Raw genomic sequence first — 20,549 nt, forward strand, 5'->3', positions numbered from 1 at the left:
GAGAGAGGACAGCCTTCACTAGCCCACCAGGGAAATTGTATTCATAAATAAAGGCCCCATGGAGGCCTTGACCCACTATACCACCATGTATGTTATTTTAAAAGGCCCTGTCGGCTTTGAGCAAAGTAACGACTCTGGACCCTAGCTGGGTCGTTTTGGAAATGGACAGGGCTTAATGCCCCTTTTAAGCCCTTCCATGGCCTTTCCCTGGCACACCCTATGGAGCCAGGAAAGTGATTGGACAGGGTGGGTATCAAATCCTGGTAAGGGGTGGGGTATTTAAGGAGGTGTACGAGACCCTGCAAGTGTGGGTTAGTTGGGTGAGGGCCGGATGCAGTGAAGGACGTCCAAGAGACCAGAAGAGGTGAGGGCAATTGTAGTCCAAGGCTATTGTTAAGGAGGGGGTCTGTGGAGTGTTTTTGTGAGAGAGGGAAAAGTGAGAGTAATAGGAGGTAGAGTAGGAGTAGTGGAGTGGAGTGGCGGTGGCGGCAGTAGGTGGAAGTAGGTAGGTTTTGGGAGTAGCGAGTGAAGGAGATGAGGTGGGGCGGAGTTGGTAGTAGAGGGGTTCCATGTGAAAATACCTAATTTTAAAGGCCGATTTACAATGCCCGATTTTCTTTTGATCGTAAAAACAGCGCTGTAAAGGTCTTTTTCTCTTGAGACCTTTACAATGCGTTATTATATTAGGGGTGGTTCACTCCCTGAGGCCTCCATTGTCGTCCCCCCTCTCCTGTGGGATTTAAGCCACAGCTCTCTCCCCTCCCAAAACCAAAACACATATATACATACAACACACACGCACCCACCGTGCACCACGTCCTTCGCGTCTGGATCACGACGTGCCTGTCGGCCCCTACTCGCACTTGTGTGCGGCAGGGGCATGACAGTTCCATTTAGTAAGACTGCTCTGTGCGATCACAGAGCGGTCTTTCTAAATCTGCTTTATGGTGAAAAGATCTTCGAGGTAGAAGGGCACAATATCCCCGAGGGGTGCGGGGGGTTGGGGGGTGGGGGGAGACAGAAAGCGGAAGGGTAGGCGTAGTAGCAGAGTGGAAAAAGTAGAAGAGGGAGAGAGAGACTGGTATAGTCTCTCCAAGTGAGACTACTGGACTGTGAGGGTGGGAGTAGCTATTGGTATAGAATAAAACAGAGCTGGGAACCATGGGTACAGTAAGAGGTGGGGAGTAGAGTGAGGGGAAGGCGGGTAAAAGAATTACTGAGGTAGAGGGATAGTGGAGGTACAAGCGGTAGTAAGAATAGGAGTAGGGAAGAAGGCAAGATTGAAGGGTGGAGGTGGAAAGGTGGTGTGAGAAATTGGAGGGACAGTGACGTGGTGAGAAGAAAACAACTTAAGAACGCAGTATAGCGAAGGATCCGGTACGATAGGGTGAGAAGGGAGGGAGCGTGTCGCCTGGTGAAATACTGCACCATTCCCTGAGACTACTAAGCAGAAAGTTAGAAGTTCCCTAGGCAGTCAGGTAGCCAACGCCTTAGGGGGAAAAAGTCTGGGTTAGGGAGGCGGGACGAGGCTGGGGTTGACCAGAGAGAGAGAGCCGGCCCTAACGCCAAAAGATCCCAAGCCTGCTAGGCCCAGGCATCTTTGCCACAAGAGATACGGCTATCTTCATAAAGAATTTCAATTAACAGCCTTGGACTTGCTGTCAGAGTCGGCGTGGTTCTTTGTGCCAAGCCACCCGGTCGCATTAGTAATGAGGAAAAAACCTAACTCGCCAAGAATAATACCTTCAGTGGCTAATGATTTGGTGCCATATTTGCATTGTTTTGAATACGATCATATTTCTCCTCATTCAGAATAATGCTTTCTCACTTCGATCCACATTTTATTAGTTTTTTTTGTACACATCTTTCAGAAATGTTTTGTATTGTGCTATTTTTTGATGGGATTTCTTGGTCTTAAATATTTTGCATCAATATATTTTCATAATTTGTTAATTTTTGTAATCGTGTGCCTTCATATGGTTTAGATGAGCTTTAACAAGGTCAGTCATATTCTAGGTATGTCATTAATTGATTCATAAAAAGCTTGGTATTTATCTTATCTATCCCATTAGATATGTTTTTGTTTGATATGCTTGTACTCATTTCCCCTGTGTCGGTGGGTCAAGGGGTTTCATACCTGTTTTCTTTACATATAAATAGAGAACACCAGTATAACGTGTTGCATTAAATCAAAAACATTGCAGAGTATAGAATCAGGGCTATAGGTTCTAATCCACCCTTCCCCATTTGACCGAGGTTTGGCCTTTCGGAAATCACTGAACCCAAAATAAAAGTGAAATATTAAACCAAAAAGATTGGCAAGGAGAAGATTCAGTGACTAACTCTTATTATAGGCAGCATTTCACTGTAGCAGTAGCTAGTCCTAAATTGCTGTTTAACCATTGTGGATTTCCTCATGACTCCCCATATGACTTAACCAAAATAGTTAGTGATTCGTTAATAGTCAGTATGCCTTAAGCTTTTGGTATTGATAGATTGGTGCTGATGCATGTGATCAATCACTATTGGTTGCATTCTCAGGTTTCCAATAAATGTTGTTTACAAAGCATACACCTCGGGCCCAACTCTTGGTTTACACCACAGTTGAGAACCCTTCGCAAGGAAAAAAGGATCCTTGAATCACGTTGGAAGAGCCACCCAACAGAAGCTAATAAGGCAAGTGTTGCCCTAGCATCTTTAAATTACAAAGAAGCCATACTCTCTGCCAAAAAGGAGTCTTACAATAAACGCATCGAACTAGCCTAATCCAACACTAAGGAGTTATTTAAAATCCTTAAGGAACTGGAATCCCCTGCTACCCCGCCTGACACCTGTTCCAAAGACAGCTCTTGGTGTGCCAACATTCAAAAGGCCCTTCTGGGTAAGATTGCCACCCTACAAACCAAAATGAATGGGAAAAAAACAGTCTGCAGCCCAATCCCTCACAGAATATTGCCATGGATAACTCCAAAACCAATGCTGAATCTCTGCAACCATTTAGCTTTTCACCCCTTTCCATCACGGAAGTTGAACATATCATTAACATCCTCAAACCATCCAACTGTCAGGCGGACCTCTGCCCTGCCCCCATTATCAAGGAGGCCACTCATAACTTAGCCCACTTCATCACCACACTTATAAACACCTCCTTCAGTTCAGGGATCGTCCCAAACAACCTCAAGGATGCTTGGGCATTCCACTCCTAAAAAAAAAACCCACTCTGGACGCCAACATACCCACTAATTACCGGCCAATCACCATGGTCCCTTTTCTTAAAATCCTTGATCGTTCAGCATATTTGCAGATCCAAGAGTATTTGGAAACCAACAATCTCCTAGGACTTGGGCAATCTGGATTCCGACCACGCTACGGCACAAACTGCTCTTCTAAACCTCAAAACCCAGATTGAGGACCTAAAGGACAAGGGCAAACTGGCCCTACTACTCCTTCTAGATCTCTCTGCGGCTTTTGATCTAGTAAACCACCAAATATTATGCCACCACCTTAAAACTGCTGCCCACTTCTCGGATAAAGCTACTGCCTGGATCACTTCCTTCTTTGACAATAGATCCATGAGTTTTCTCTCCAAACGCCACTCCTGAACCTTCTCCTGTCACTTGGGGAGTCCCTCAAGGATCATGTGTTTCCCCAACACTCTACAATGTTTTCACAAAACCCCTCTTCGACATCTTGGCTTTACTGGGCGTCACGTATATGAACTAGGCTGAAGCCACCCAAATACTTATCCCCATCAAAGGAGACCACAAAACTGACTCCCTAGCCATCAACACCATCTACCAAGTCATTAAATTCTGGATGGCTCAGCATGAATTATGTTTAAACGACGAAAAGACTGAGCTCCTCATCCTTGGCTCGCACCAAAGACTCAGCAAGCTTGACCCGGCGTATAAAACCTTCATTATTGATGGCAACACTATTAAAGTTGCTAAGGATACTAAAACACTTGGTATCTACATTGACGCCACACTCTCACTTTCTAGACAAACCAATGCAGTATCATCTGCAGCAGCTTACACATGCAGGCTCATCACAGCATGCCGCCCCTTCCTCTCACCAGCCAACTGTACCACACTAGCCAGAACCTTGGTCCTATCCAAAATCGATTATTGTAACGCCCTTTACCTGGGCACCAACCAATGCAATCTAAAAAAAAACTTCATGCAAAGCAACGCAATCAGAGCAGCTCCCAACATCCCCAGAAACCTTCACATCTCTGACTCAAGACGGAATCTCCACTGGCTATCAGTATCCCAAAGAATTTCTCTTAAAGCTTTGGCGCTCACACACAAAAGCCTCGCCTACCTAGCCAGTAGATTTACACGACACATCACCTCCAGACCACTCGAAAGTGCCCAAACTAACTGCCTTGACATCCCACGCTTTAACCTCCAAAGATCCGGTGGACGCAGCTTCCCAGTCCTAGCAGCCAAGGTATGGAACTCACTACCGAATCCCTTGAGAGCTGAAACCTCCTTCCCCAGTCTTCAAGCGCCAAGCCTGGCTGTCCTCCTGCGACCTACCATGCCCTTACCTCTAGAGTCATCAGCTATAGCATTTACTGCCTATTGCCTTAACCTGCTGCTCTACACCTGTATATTCCCTGCTTTATTTTTGTATATTCCTGGATATTTAACTCTATTGCTTATATCTCCTGTATATATAATTCAATTGTCTCTGCCTGTATCATGCATGTAACTAAGTGATGCGCCCGGTTGCCCTGGGGCCTTGGGCGCTTTATAAATAAAATAAATACAAATCCACTTCTCCATTGTCGTAGTTGTGGATCGTTTGATGTCCCTGCCTGTGATGCCACTGTGGAGTCAAGTGTGTCGTCTCTTCCACAACCCTTATGATTTTGGTCAAAGAATGGCACCTATTCTAATATTGGTTTCCCTGCTTGTTTGAAATTGTGTGATAACGGAAGAATATCTTTATCATCCGAGTCAGCTTTCTTATCTGAAAAATTTGGGTAAGCCTAGCAAAATGTTAAATGGCTACAAGAATGTAGTTCTCTGTTGAAAAAAAGAAAGGCAACAAGAGAACATTGAGGGGTTGTGGTGAAGTACCTGGTTGTTGACTTTGACACTATAAGTTAGGATCTTAAACTGTGCGTCCCTTGTTGACCGAAGTGGTTTGATCTTGGGCATGTCACCATCTTTCTGTGCTTCAGTTCCCTTCTCTGACACATTTTTTCACACAAAAAACAAATGCCTCATTACCCATGAATGGGAAACTGTGACCTCTTGTGTTTTTAAATTGGTCTGCGAAGGGAGGGCTGTGTTTTTTCATCTCAGTCTTGGAGAAGGGGATCGGACACTTGCAGAGCGAACCCAGTCATTAAAAGTGATATTACCTAGGCTGACTGTCATTTCTTTGATTTAAACTCGTATGAGTGGGACTTTCCCCATACCAAGCCTGCGCTCAAGTGTGGACCAGCATTTCCCACAACCCTTTTGGGGCTCATTCCACACACCTGTGTAACAACAAACTATTTAAATATTCTGTGTCGGGCACAATAACTGCAAACTTCTGAAGTGATAACCGCCCCATACAATTCATGACCCACCATTGATGATACAGGCTCTAAAAGTACCACAGACGACAAACCCTCTCCCTCATGTGTCTTTCGGGAGTTTGTGGTTGAAGACCAACATTCTATAAAAAAGATGCTTCTGAAAGTGAGGATTAGTGTATGTGGGATGTATGCTTTGAAGCACTTGGCTTGCAACCACCTTTTTACTGTGACCTTTTGTAACACAGCTGCTCCATATTTTCTTGCCAAAATTTGAGAGATTTGATCTCCAATTCTGACTAGTTGTGGCCTAGAACCGTTTGCCTGACCAGTCTTTTGCTAGTAATCTGTTATAGTATCACAGGCAGTATAAACCAGCAAAGTGTTATGCAGTGGTGCTTTATGGTCAGTGCTGCTGTTCCTGGGTAAGGAGGAACTTCCTCTCCACGTGATTTCAATGTTTAGTGTATTTGCTTAGCTAATGGGAAGAGGTGAAACCACTGCCTCAATCGGTGAGATGTCGTGCTTGTGGCCCTGCTGTCGCCAATTACCACCTACAGATGGCACTTCTATCCAATGTGACACATAAACGTGTAAAATAAGAGCTTCAGGTCCTAAGGACCTGGAAGCACCCAACAAAAAGTACTAGGTGCATATTCAGTCCCAAAATAATGGAGCGGATTGCAAAAATCAAAATTCACAAAACACAGGCCCAGTATGTCAATTGCTTGGTGCTCCAATTATCACCTCAGTCATGTGCCAACTGTCCAGTGCTGCTTAATTATTTTAAAAAGCTGACTGCCTGTTTTTAACCTCTGTAATGGGTTCTGTTGAAGACTCACACCGAGCCCCCAACCCTTGCCACTTTTAAAAGAAACATTTTTTTACTTTTATCTTCCAGTATTGCTGCAATTGTTAAGATTACAGACTTTAAAATCTGCTTATAGGTAATTTTTGTTTTGTTTAAATCAGGATTAAATTGTTTATATGATCGAACAAATGAGTAACTTGTAGTCGTTTTGAATTGTCTTTTGTACTTGGTCGATTTTTGCAGTTGCGACAAAAATGTTGGCGACATCGACCGGCATGGGCTGCACTTTCAAGCTCTTCCAGGTGGAGAGCATGGTGAAACTTCATAGATAGTGTGCCCGCATTAAACCTTCACAATTGTTACCTTTAACATCAGAGGCCAACCCTATGGTTCATCCAGGCGCGATACTCGGCCACCCTGCACGTCCACATCCTTCCTGTGCAATTCAGGGCAAGTACACAATTGGGTTCTGGAGCAATACACAAGAAACCCCCACCTACCTTTATGGCACGAGACGTGGCCATGCAGGCGATTCCTCCCAGGACAATGCCTTGCCAGATATCACAATCTGTCCAATTGCAGCAGTGCTGTCATTCTGTCCTGGCAACTTTGATTGCAATATGCTTGTTTTCCTTGTACATGACTGGAGCGATTGCAATATGCTTGTTTTCCTTGTACATGACTGGAGCAGTGACTAATCAATCTTGTGACATTTCATGGTGTGAGAAATAGAAGATGGCCTGTGTCCAGCTAGTGGTGCTTGAGAGAGCCAAGGTAATGGACGAGCCGCCACGATAACAGCGAGCGTCGCTTGATGCAGAGAGTTTGGGGTCACCATGATAACGGCCGGCGCCGCCTGGTGCTGCATGTTGCTGTGCTTGGATTGGGAAGGTTAGAGACGGGTTTCAGGATAAAGTGGGGAAATAGCCAGGTTTTGATGATTTATGTGAAGGAAAGTCCTCGGTGCAGCGGCTGTGCAGAGGAAGAGTGTTCCAGAGGGTCTGAGCTAAGATAGAGAAGGCTAAGCCACCAAATCTAGTGGTATGGTAAGTGGGAATAGCGAGGAGGAAAGCCGAGCCTGATAGATTTCTGGGGGTTGGTAGTGGAAGATCATTTCCTGTAGGAAATCTAGTCCCGTATAATGGGGGGCTCGGTGTGTGATGCACATGGCTTTGAAGGTTGCTCGTAGGCTGAAAAGGTACAATTAGTCCACACAGTTAAAAAAGCCACACAATTCGGCTATACTAAAAAATCTACACCTTTATTAATTTATACATCAATTGCATCAGTTAAAGTACATACTTGAGTAGACCTACCATGGTCCAATTGTATGTGTACAAACCGTAAACTGGAAAAATAAGCCCACAATCCAGCGATAGTCGGAGAGCATATAGTGATGGTGCGGGGGGGGGGAGGTGTCGGACTTTAAGACATACAGTATTAAGTAATAAACAGGACCTCAATTGCCAATACTAAGCAGTCTCAGTCTTCCTAATGTCTAGGACATGATTTCATGGATAATATATATATGCACCTCACAGTAATGGGGGGACCTAGAGGAAGGAAAAAGGGGAAAACACCCAGCCAGAATCCACCAAAAAATTGTATTTATTTAGGTTAATAGCACTAGTATATTACACACCTAGAGAAAAAGTAAGCTGTAGCAATATACTTCTGCCGATAAGATTGCATGATTACAATGTAATATAGACTTTAAAAATGCAGATGAAACCGTGCAAGGTAAAATTCCAGTGTTTTGGCCAAAAACTCACTAGGTCCAAGGTGGACACAAGAAAAAGGTCCAGAAGCAGGTAAGTACCTCCACTTTCGGAAGAATTTCAGGTGCGTTGAAAGTTCCCCATAATGATTAAACTGGACACAGTAGGCAAATCTGTATGTATGGGGAAAAGGAATGAGTCCAGGTGTGGAAATGGCAGCATCAAACTCTAAGGGTCGACAGAGGAGACGCTAACAAAACGCTCTAGTTCTAGGTTAGAAACCCAGAAGCTCCAGGAAAAGATTCAGCCAAGCAGGATTGAGCCCCCATACAAACATACTGGAAAATGCAGTTGGAAGACACCTGTAGAGATCTTAGATGACCGGGACCCGCAACTGTAAGTATTGAGAATAACCTACCAACCCAGGGCCAGAGTTAAGTACGAATGTTGGTAGTTCCTGAAGAAATGGTTCCAGAAAGGCGGAATAGGAGCAACTAGCTGGGTACACCTCTTCTTTTATATATGCAGTTTGCAGGTTCTGAAAAGATAGAGACCTGAACCATGGACCAATGAGGACCCACCCACCTAGAGAGTGGAAAATGAAGCGAATCGGTCTTCCTAGGACGACTCTCCAGCCAGTAGTAAAAGCAACAATAAGGATGACTCCTAGAAGACTGGGTAACCGGGCAAAGCAGGACCCGGCTGTTCGATTATTTTTTTTTAATACCGGAGATCCGCACACCAGTAGAGAATGGTCCCACAACGTATGATGGAGGCTTCCCAGGATGGTCCAAACTAACTCCAGAAGAGGTGTGTTGAGGGGTCCCCACACCCTTCTGGGTGAAAGCACACCAAGCCAGTAAAACGGGTCCCATACCGGAAGGCCTAGCCCACGAAGTGGACGAGTGTAGGCGGAGAGGAAGCGGATAGCCCAGCAAGGATGTGCAGCAACTGAAAATCAAACCGGAAGCCAGGTGCAGCGAGAGATGGCCAACAAATGTGGCCTGACTTGGTCTAAAAAAATTAGCAGATCTTCCCCACAGGAAAGTAAAGCTGCAGTCTTCCTAGAAAAATCAGACCATACTGTGTAGGCACAGGCTCTCCCTAGGATAAACCCTTCACTTACGCGGGCTGGTCTAAGGCATTCATCCAACTGCGCGAAGGGGCTCCTAATAAAAATTAGGCGGCCATCTAGTCGGGTTGGCCCAAAAACCCACCGAACGGGTTTCCTCCAACAGGATGTGATATGGCCAGCCCAAAGCCTGGAACTAGTGTAGGTCAGTTCAAAACACTATGGAGGATGCAGATGGCTGGGCTGAGAATGAGCCCTTCAAATGGATTGTGTCCTCCAACGTATTCCTTATCTTTGATATCTCGTCCAGGAAAAACATTTCTCGCCAGAGGGCGCTGTGCGTCGAGGGTGACGTCATCGGGTGTATAAGTAGCACGCGCAGTGCTCATTTGCTTCAGTTCGGTTTTTCCACAGAACATGTTTCTTCGGAGACTCAATGCTCCTCGATAGTCTTATTATTATGTAGTTTGTCAAAACGAAGAAAATCGAGCGTCATCGACATATCTTAATCGACCCCGACTACACCTCGTTCTGGTTTTAAAAAGTGCAAGGAATACGATTCGAAGATGTCCCTCACCGATCTGCATCGTGCTTGCCTGTGGTGTTTGGGGGGAAAGCCACGACACAGTGTCCTGCTCAAAGTGTCAGGCAATGACTGGCAAAGCCCTGCGAGAAAGGAAGGGGAAATTCCAGTTAGGCCGTAAAACCAAAACTGATCGGTACTTGATCGTCGAGTCTGGAGATCACTCTCCTCGATGCAGGGGTGACAAAAAAAGATTGAAATCCTGTAGTGGCTCCCGCCACTCGTCCTTTCCGAAACAATCGAAGAGACGGCACCATCGGTCGCTGTCCTCTTCATCGTCGTCGGACGATTCCCCCACTAAATTTGTGCCCCACAAAACATTCTTCAGAGTGGGAGGCATTTTGTTTGAAAATGCTTGAAATTTTCGAGAAGGGCAAGCCTCGGTCTGCGCCTTCTTTGGAAGCCGGCCGAGAGCAGTCCTGTCCCGACACTCGCGCGCCCTCTAGCCCTAGTGATCGAAGAAAAACCCCATTGAAAGCCTTCGAGGTCTCTGAGGAAGAAAGGTCATTCGGGTCGAGGTCCTCGATGCCGTCAAAGACTCCACACACCTCAAAGACGAGATCTCCGAAGGAGGCCGTGGAACCCTCGATGCCATCGGCGCCATTGCCTTTGACCGCGTCAAAGCCGAAACCATTGGCGCCGAAGATTCCAGCGCAGCCCTCTGAGCATGTTAAGGCTGACATGGGTGCTAACCCTAAGCCTTCTGCTAAGCCTGCTAGACCGTTTGCACCTACTGAGAAAACTTACACTCCTTTGCCCAGAAAGGAGTTCTTCAAATCCCTTTCTTCGATTTTTGAGGTAGAAGAAGAAATGTCTGCAGAAGAGGAGGTTCCTTTTGGTGTTGAGTTTGGAACTTTAATGTGCCCGAATGTCTAATCTCAGAAGAGAGTAAAATGAGAGACACCATTGACACACTGCACAATGCCAGTGGTGTAGATGCATCACCTGAAACCGAGTTCGGCAGACCAGAGGCAGGAGAACACGCTGACTCTTCATACCGACAACTGATGTCAAAGGTAGTAGATTATCTGGGCTGGGCTAGGCCACCTGTTCAATTCATCCAAGATCTTACTGACATTCTGGACCAAGGACCATCTACAGACCCAATCTTACCCTTTCATGTGGCCTTGCAAAATAGGGTGGCCAAAAATTGGTAGCCCCCAGATTCTATCCCTGCGGTGGATGAATCCTTCACGAGAAAATACTGGCCTTCCAGTAGCGACACCCGACTATCTGTCTAAGCACCCCACTCCCAAGAGTTTGGTGGTCCAAGCAGCCACAGCTACATCTAATAAGTTGGCATACCCTATCATCCTTCCGGATAGGGACGACAAGCGTGTGGATGGATAGGCATGCAAAGTATATTCAGCTGATAGTATGGCCCTAAAATCGGCCAACTCCACATGTTTCTTAGCCAAATTTTCATAAACTCTATGGGAGTGCATTTCAATGGCGGCAGAGCACATTCCAGAAGGGGAGGAAAGGGAGGGTTTCCTAGCTATCATTAGGGATGGCAAAGAAGCCATGCGTGAATCCCTCCAATCTGGATTGGACACTGCCGACGGTGTCGGCAGGTCCATGGCTACAAGCACGGTTATGCGCAGGTTTGCGTGGTTGCAGAATTTGGGTTTTGCACCAGATGTGCAGGCCGTCTTCCAAACGTGCCATTTGACGGGTCTCATTTTTTTGGCAACGAGGCTGACAAGAGCCTTGAGAGGTTGCAGACCTCAAAGGTGGTTGCCAAATCTTTAGGGGCCGCTGTTGGGCAACCTCAGCCTTTTCGTTCGGGACAGTCTTGGAGGGGACGATCCTATCGTTAATACTCCTCATTTGGAAAGGCGAGAGGAATGGCCAGTCAGAGGCCAAAGGAAAATCCCTTGTGGTGGACGAGGTAAGAGTGCAAAGCCAGCTCCAGCAAACTCTCCAAAACCACTTTGAGAGCTTGCGTCACAAATCACCAGTGGGGGGCAGACTGTCTCAGCATCATGAAGAATGACGAGCCCTTACTTCAGATGCTTGGGCTCCGGAGACAATAGCCCAAGGTTACTACCTTCCATTTATAACGCAGCCTCGCAACAATCCACCGGGGAAACGCTCTTTGAGGATTCCAAATCTGCACCTTGTGCAGGAAATTTTAACCCTGCTAGAGAAAGGTGCTATAGAACCAGTACCTGTAGCGGAGAGGAACAAGGGTTGGTATTCCCCATATTTTTTGATCCCCAAGAAAGATGGGGGACTGAGACCCATCTTGGACTTGAGATACTTGAACATGTTCTCAGGAAGAACAAATTCAAGAAGGTCACAATTTCTCAGATCCTTCAGGCCCTCCAACTTCAGGATTGGTTTGTGTCATTGGACCTTCAGGATGCTTATTTTCATGTGCCAATCCATCTCAAGCACAATCAATACCTAAGGTTCGCTTTTGGCTGTTCGCACTATCCGTTTCGAGTCCTGCCTTTCGGGTTGACCTCCGCCCGAGGGTCTTCACCAAACTGATGGTGTTGGCAGCGCATCTCAGGAGAGGGGGATTCATGTCTACCCCTACCTGGACGATTGGCTGATCAGAGCGCGCTCTCCCAAACAAGCCTTGGATCATCTCAGTCACCTGCTACTCCCTTCACAGACTGGGCTTCTCCTTCAATTTCAAGAAGTCACAAATGACACCGTTTCAGCAGCTCCAGTACGTCGGAGCTGTATTAGATACATCCTTGGGAAAGAGCTTGCCACCCAAGATTAGGGCTCAAGACCTTCTTCACATGGGTACCAAATTCCAAACTGCCCAGAATCTTCCAGCCTTCGGTTTCTTGAGGTTGCTCGGCTTCATGGCATCTTGCATTTTTCTGGTGCCAGAAGCCCACCTGAGAATGAGATCCCATCAATGGGCTCTAAGAACTCAATGTTCCCAGTTCTCAGGAAAGATGATGGACCTACTTCAGGTTTCAAGCAGGCTCGCACAGTATCTCCTGTGGTGGGCCGGCGAGGACAATATTCTGAAGGGAGAACATTTTTGGTAGCCATGGCCGGAGATTACAGTAGTGCCAGACGCCTCACTAATGGGGTGGGGAGCCCTTGCCAACGATCTGTCAGTCAGCGGTCGTTGGTCTCCATCAGAGTCCAAACTACACATCAACCTTTTGGAGCTGAGGGCAATCAGAATAGCGCTGAAGGCCTTCCTGCCCTCGGTCAGGGGAAAGAATGTCCTGATAATGACAGACAACACAGTGGCCATGCATTCCCTCAACAAGAGAGGTGTAGGGTCACTACCACTGTGCAGAGAGGCAATGCAGCTCTGGTATTGGGCAATTCAAGAAGGAATCTCCTTATCGGCAGTTCACCTAGCCGGGAAGGAAAACACAACGGCAGATGCTCGGAGCAGGCGGAGTGCAGTGTCCCACAAGTGGGAACTAGCTCAGGAGGTCCTTCAAGAGATCTTTGCCCTTTGGGGAACCCCTCGAGTAGACCTGTTTGCGACCGGAAGTGCGAAAGGGAATTTCCTCCGAGAAGAGCTCTAGGAGACGCGTTCGTGGTGGTTTGGGATTTCCCACTACTTTATGCGTTTCCACCGATTCCCCGTCATTCCTCAAGTAATCAGGAGGTTGAGACGGTTTGGAAACCGCATGATCCTAATTGCCCCAGATTGGGCCAGGAGAATGTGGTTCCCGGACCTTCTAGATATGTCCATCTGTCCTCCGATTCATCTTCCGCAGAGAGTATCTTCTCTCAGAAAGTGAGGGACAGGTTCTCCATCCAGCGGTCAGCACTCTCAACCTTCACGCTTGGTTTCTGAAAGGCTGAGATATAAGGATTGGGACCTCCCGGATGACGTCATGGAATTGTTGCTTTCGGCAAGAAGGCCAGCAACAAAATCCCTGTACCGTTACCGTTGGAACAAGTTTTGCGACTGGTGCAGGGAAAGAATGTTGATCCTTTTCTATGTTCAACTCCATAGGTGTTATCTTTCGTCTTATCATTGGCACGCAAAGGTCTCAATGTTGGGACCATTAAGGGTTACCTAGCAGCGGTCTCCATTTTCAAGCGCTCTTCAGAAAAATGCTCCTACTTTAAAATTACCTTGGTGATTCAATGTTCCCACCTTCTTCTTTTCAGGTCCCAGTTTGGGATCTTAATCTGGTTCTAAAGTTTAATGTGTGCCCCATTTGAACCCTTGCACACATGTCCACTGAGGTTTTTAACCTTCAAAACCATATTGTTGATTGCATTGACATCTGCACGTAGATTGAGCGAGTTCCAGGCACTTTCCTCTAGGCCACCATATACTGTATTCCACAAAGACGGGGTTGTGTTAAGAGTAAAACCCTCCTTTCTACCTAAGGTTGTATCCGATTTCCATCTAAATCAGTTCTACCCCCCCCCCCCTGCTGCATCCCGTTAAAGAGGAAGAAAGGCTCCATAGGTTGGATCCTTGAAGAGCTTTAAGCTTTTATATTTCTAGGTTCTCCAAACTCAGAGTGAATGACCAACTCTCTATTGCTTTCACCGGAAGGAAATTGGGTCAAGCTGTTTCAAAACAGACTTCATCAAGGTGTATTATTCTTAGCATCTCAGAGCTCATTCTACCAGAGGTATAGCCTCTTCTGCAGCCCTTCAAAGGGGTGTACCTATTAAATCTATCTGTGAAGCGGCAACTTAGTCATCACTGCCTACATTCACATAGCATTGATGTTTAGATGCTTCCCCCTCTCAGGATGTTGCCTTTGGTAAGGCAGTGCTTTATCAGGCCTTATAAGATTCCGACAACTTCAAATTCTACTCCCTCCACCAAATTCTGTATACTACTTTGGGAGTCTATCAAAGATGAGGAATACGTTGGAGGACACAATCAATTTGAAGAACAAGTTACTTACCAACTAGTAAGTCTTTTGACTGGATGTTCCTCTAACGTATTCATCATCGCCCTCACAGCCTACCCCACTGTAGAATTTCCTATGTTATTGCAGCTTCCGTTCTCGCAGGGCTAACTACTGTTTGCCTCGGCTGACAGCACAACACTAACAAGAGGGAAAAATAGAACTGAGGCTAACGATGCAGCGCATGCTACTTATACACCCGATGACGTCACCCTCAACGGAGGCCTTTGAGGGACATCGACATGGCGCCCTCTGCCGGGAAAATATTTCCGAAAGCAGCCGAAGCTGAATGAGATATCAAAGATGAGGAATACATTGGAGGAACATCCAGTCGAAAGAACGTTACCAGTTGGTAAGTAACTTGTTCATCTGTAGCCCCTGGTTTTATGGCCCGGATGCGCACAATTCTAAATGTACCCCGGGCCAGTAATGGGCCACAATGAAACCACCCCACCATCCCAGACCAGCTGTTCTGATGAGGCGCTGACCAACCTGTAACTTAAAGGTGTTAGCACAGGAGATGGGCCACAATCCCGTGTTCCTGATATTAAATAAAGTGCAGCACACCGGAAGGTGAGTTTAGTGAGCTTTTATATAAAATAAACATGTAAACCTAGTAAACAGGTAAACATATAAACCTTCTTTTGCATCACACACTCCCCATTTTAGATACCCAGGCAGTGTTTGTAGATACCTGTATAATAGTAGATGCCCTTTTCATAACCTTCCCTGTGTGAACTTTAAGGAAGTTCCTATTCACACCATCTTTGGGCTCCCCATCTCATTCCCAACCTCCCACTCTTTTCCCACTATACCTTTCATTATATTAACCTCAATACGTTTGGCAGCTGCAGTCTGCCCTTCATGGTTAATTCTCCACTGGTCAGTCCGGTTTAGAAAAATTTCCCCAACACACTAACTTATTGTCGGATATCTTCCTGTTAGCCCTGGTTCTTTTGGGCTTGGTATGTGTACCGCTCGGCCAGAGGTGGCTGGCACGGGATACTGGCAACTTCCCTTTGGGGGGTGGGGGGAGAGCATTTTGTTCACACGTTCCGCTGCGCACCCCACGGCTGTTACTTGTCTCCCAAGCTGTCGCCTCTCTGGTCACACCACTGGTACACGTGTAAAGCCCGGCCCAAACGGGGCCCTTTCAAGTGGTTCCCTGAAAGAGCTGAGACTAGGACTTAAAAAGGAAAACAAAGAGTACTCAATGGCTACCATACAAGTACTTTGGCTTACTAATGCGGTTAAATCTGCTTGCACCCCTTGTGAAGCCAAAACTAAAATGTAGCTGCCAACAGCCTACTACCTAAAATCTATGTAGGGTGACAAAAATCACCCTCCCGGCCAGAATGGTGGGTTTAAAAAGCCCTCCTGTCCCAGAAGCTCTACGGCTATCATGGGACCATCTACTGAAAAAGTTATGCCCTATTTATTAGGGGGGCTTCTGTAGAAGTCCCTCTGGCCACAAAAATAGGTCAGAGATCCAAAAGGTTGGGGGAAGCAAACTTTTAAGGGGTCCGTAAAAAGGACTAGTCGAAACCTCTCAAAAACTGCATTTTTGTATCCACAGCCATGCTGAGTCATGCCATCTTTAGCATACAAGGAGTTAATACCATTCTTCTTTCTCCCCCAGGTTGGGCTCTTCACTGAGATTGGACCGATGTCTTGCTTCATTTCCAGACATGTGAGTATTGTGGTGATATGTTTGCCTGTATAGTGTGTGTAATTTGGCGCTTTTTGAAAGTTTTCCCCAACTACTAGACATTGGGCCTCATCGCGAGTTGGGTGGTAGCCCTTAAATGCGGCGGTAAAGCTATTACCGCACATTTTGTCCGCCCAATCACGAGTCTGGCAGCATTTACCCCCAGCTGTAAACTGGGTGTAAATGCGCCGACTTAACGCCCATTTTTGGGCGCAATTAGCACGGGCTATTAGCGCGTGGGAATTGCACCGGACCCAATGGGGAATACCCATTACCACCGGACCGGGTGCCGGTAACGCTATACCACCCAACTCGTGATGAGGCCCATTGTCAGTAAAGCATTGCCCCCACAAAGACCCAACACTTCTTTACACTTGTTTCAAGATTACACATTGAAACATGCAAACTATGGTCACCTCTTTTCTCCTGGCCATGGATGTGGGCACTGTGACGGACCAGAACCCACCCGAATGGTCAGGCCCAGGGCCACTTCGAATAGTAGGACTCGTCCTTGCCCAGAGGTGCAAGTCTAATTTTTACAGCAAATTATTACCAAAATGGTTTTCATTCCAACATTTTCAAAAATACTTGCAGGTAAGGTTTGATAGTTACTGTTTTTAACCCTGTGGAACCGCCAAACGTTTTCTGAATACCACAACTGCGATGGCATTCAAAATATTTCACAATACTGTTAAGAAAAATAAAATGGTCATCTGACAAAAAAATACCTTCCTTGTAAATAGACTATTCACATCTAAGGTGTTATTTGGTGGTTTGCTTATGTCTTGAAATCTGGGCTCTATTACACATAGTTGACAAAATACATATTGTATTACTACATCTTCTGGTAATGTGAAATTTTAAGTTAATTCTATCTGATCAACCAATATAAGGGCAGATGAGTGGAGTCCACCCCAAGGATTAGCTACAATATTAATAATCGCAAGCATTCTTGGGGGGCAGCGGGCAACCGCGAAGCTTGCGTTCTAGTAAAGAAATACAACACTGGTGGAGACCGTACACGGATGCGGAAAAATTAAACTACCATGTGCAACTTTCACTATTGTTTAGCAGTAAAACACATGGAGAGGCTCCAAAATGTACTCTTTTGATTTAATTGAAACAAATTAATCTGCTATTTTGCTTTTGAAGGGGTATCATTAAAATTCATGAAATGTGTCCATTTATATGAAGATGCGAGAGACTTGAATTTTGAAAAAACTTGTATAAATGTGGCAGTGGAACCCTAATCAAGGTCACATTAGCAGCTCACTTGATATGTGCTACCTCGTTTACACACCATCCTCATTAACACAGCAGTAAAATGTGGTGACAGACCAGCTTTAAACACATGCTTGAAGTTCGATTTCACTTGAGCTGTGTTTGTGAAACGCTCTGTTTGCCATTTCAATAGCTTCTTGGTGCTGACTGTGGGAGACCAGCCAGACTTTTGTTTTGTCAGGGGTGGATTGCCCGCAGGACAAACCTTGCCTTGTAAGCAAGCAGCTGTGCTACATCCATACACAGCTTGTGATTGTCTGTGGCTCATGGGGAGGTGGGGGGGGTCTGGCTCTGAGCTTTCCATGACTCCCGGATGCCGTTTCTAGGGTAGATCCCTTTGTGCTGTGTATGGTTTCATGTCCTACTGGTGGTGATGTGTAGAATGGGATTAGATTTGCATCATGTGTGTGCCGGAGGTTGTTTTGGTTGATGGCAAGTCTGGGTTGTTTTGTTTGTGCACGTTAGAGTTTAGTGGGTGGGCGATTGTATGTGTTGAACAGTGGTTTTGCTGGTGAGTCTTTGGTTGTATAAGTTATGCTGCAGCAGCAGGTGGGTAAAATTGGTTGGAAGGGTTTGCTGATGATGGGTGGCTGTCATGACTGATGGCAAACTATGCGCTACATGTATCTGCATCCACTTTAAAGCACTTATCCACCTTGTTGATAGTGTTGAGTCTGATCTCATTTTGATTGGCGCCCCTGATTTGTTGGCTGAGGATACAGTACGTTGTTTCATCTGAGTTTGAAGAACAGCAAGCCAGTGGGTTGGTGAAAGCTGTGCATCTATTCTGCCTGCAAAACTAGGAACGCTTAAAAATAGGGCAGTTCTCGGTCTAAGCAGAAGAAGGTAATGTGGGACCCCTAGCAGTCAGTTGCCATACACCTCAGGCAGCACTGTTGGGAGGAAGAAGCGACCTGTTCAATTCAAGCAGGAACCGGGTGACAGATCATACATACCCTCCTCGCTAACGAAGTTCCAATATTCAGGAGCATCCAGGTTCTGTAGGCAAGTAATCCGATTGGAACTATGGGCACACTTAAATGAGGGTGGGCATTACTGTGGAAGCAATGCTTTGGAGGGTGCATCTGGGTATGGCTATTGTCAGAGAGGCTGGATCCTTCTCTACCAGTATAGACAAAAACTGAAATGTGCAAATTGCTGGGTGCCAAATATCTAGGTAATTTGTATCGTGTGCTAAGCTGCCCCGCAAGCAATAAGCCCTACTTAGTCCGCATTTTGAAGCCATGTTTTTGCGCATTAAGGCACTTTTGATCTACTGAGTGCAGATTTGCATATGTTTGTTTATTCAGGTGTTTTGTGTAGTGTGCAGTCTCACCCTGGGAATGGTATCAAGGTAGTTTGACAAGTTGTCCTAGATTGTCTCATCAGCAAGCTGGTTAATTGGTGGAGTGAATGGTGTAGTGATCTCCATTGTTTGGGCCCCATTCCCTCAGCGGAGTGGGTAGGAGTGGTCCCTGTCTAGTCTACTCTCAGGCAAAAGCTATGCTTTAAAAAAAAAATGTATTTAAAGCGCTGAAGCCCACGGGCATCAGGGCGCTGACATGAACACAAAGATACAGACATGGTAACAAGACAGGTATCCGGTCTCAGAAGTCAATTTAGATCTAGCAAAAGAGGAATGTTTTTTAAATGTTTTCTTGAAACAATTCCAGTCAGAGATCCCTCTGATGGATGAAGGCAGAGAGTTCCAGAATATTGGTGCTTTATTCTGAAAAGATCTTCCTAGTCCTCTAGTTCTTTTGGATCTTATTCCTTGTAACAGATTTAGATCGAATGAACGGAGAGATCTCGCGGGACGGTATGGTGTAATAGTTTTTTCTACGTACTTAGGGGCTTTTCCATACACAGAGCGATGTATTATGGAACCCATTTTATAGTTGATATGTTGTTGTATCGGCAGCTAGTGTAGGCCTTTCCTAATGTTCGTAATGTGAGATCTCCTAGAGATATTCATGGCGATCCGAATAGCATCATTTTGAATAACTTGCCATGTTTGGATATTAGTCTTGATCGTACCGCAAAGTAGGATATTACAATAGTCTAATCTTGACAAAATCATGGCCCTTGCAATTGTTACTGCATTTTTGTTGTCGATATAAGGACGTATAGAGCGCAGAAGCCTCAATTGATAGTTGCAAGTTTTTCTGAGATTTTGAACATGGGAATCTGAGTTCATTGACTCTTCCATATAGACTCCTAAGGTCTTCCCTTTCTCTTGCATTTTGATCATATTGCCTTGCAGTACAAAGTGGGAATAGGCTGGATCCAGTTTGGCCCTAGCTTCAGGGGAGCCAAAGATAAGTAGCTCAGTTTTATTACCATTGAGGCAGAGCCACTTTATGCTCATCCAATTACCTTGTAGATGCTTTCTAGAGTTTGAGAGTACTGCTGATAGTCACCACTTAGCTCGATGACTAATTGTGTGTCGTCAGCATAGTTTGTAAAGACTCCTAGTGTCTCCAGAAAAATGGACAAAGCATGCATGTACAAGTTAAAGAGTAGGGGCGATATTGAGGCTCCCTGTGGTACTCCATATTTACTTTGAGTAATTGGTAGAGGTGACTTTGCCTCATTTAATCTTGGAGAGACTGTTCGATAAGAAAGATTTGATCCACTCCACTGCCTTATCTGAACAATTCCCTTGTTGTAAGTATTGTAATAAGATCTCATGATCAATGAGATTGAATGCCGCTGATGGAGCCAACAGGATCAACATCCCAGCTTTACCCTTATCAATAATCTCTAGCATATGGTTCTGCAGATCCAGGAGAGCAGACTCTGTGCTGTGAGATGGGCGAAAGCCTGACTGTATATAGTGAAGTTAGTTGTTGTTTTCCATGAAAGCCTGGAGTTTAATTGTAGATGCTTTGTCCAGTATTTTTAGGAAAAACTGACTATTGGTTATTGGACGGAGGTTGTTAGGGTCGGTGGGATCTTGATTTGCTTTCTTTGGA

The 20,549-nt window shown here is 45.7% G+C and overlaps 1 protein-coding gene across 1 annotated transcript in view; it reads left to right on the top strand.

The window, feature by feature from the left end:
• The window catches only part of POLR2G (RNA polymerase II subunit G), an 82,076-nt gene that overhangs the window by 57,655 nt on the left and 3,872 nt on the right, over positions 1-20,549 (top strand). The window contains exon 4 of the mRNA XM_069645214.1: positions 16,225-16,275. Coding sequence (XP_069501315.1) covers positions 16,225-16,275 — 51 coding nt within the window. The remainder of the gene's footprint in view (positions 1-16,224; positions 16,276-20,549) is intronic.

The sequence above is a fragment of the Ambystoma mexicanum genome, chromosome 2p, assembly GCF_040938575.1.
Source record: "Ambystoma mexicanum isolate Mex_15411 chromosome 2p, UKY_AmexF1_1, whole genome shotgun sequence".
Taxonomy (NCBI): Eukaryota; Metazoa; Chordata; class Amphibia; order Caudata; family Ambystomatidae; genus Ambystoma; species Ambystoma mexicanum.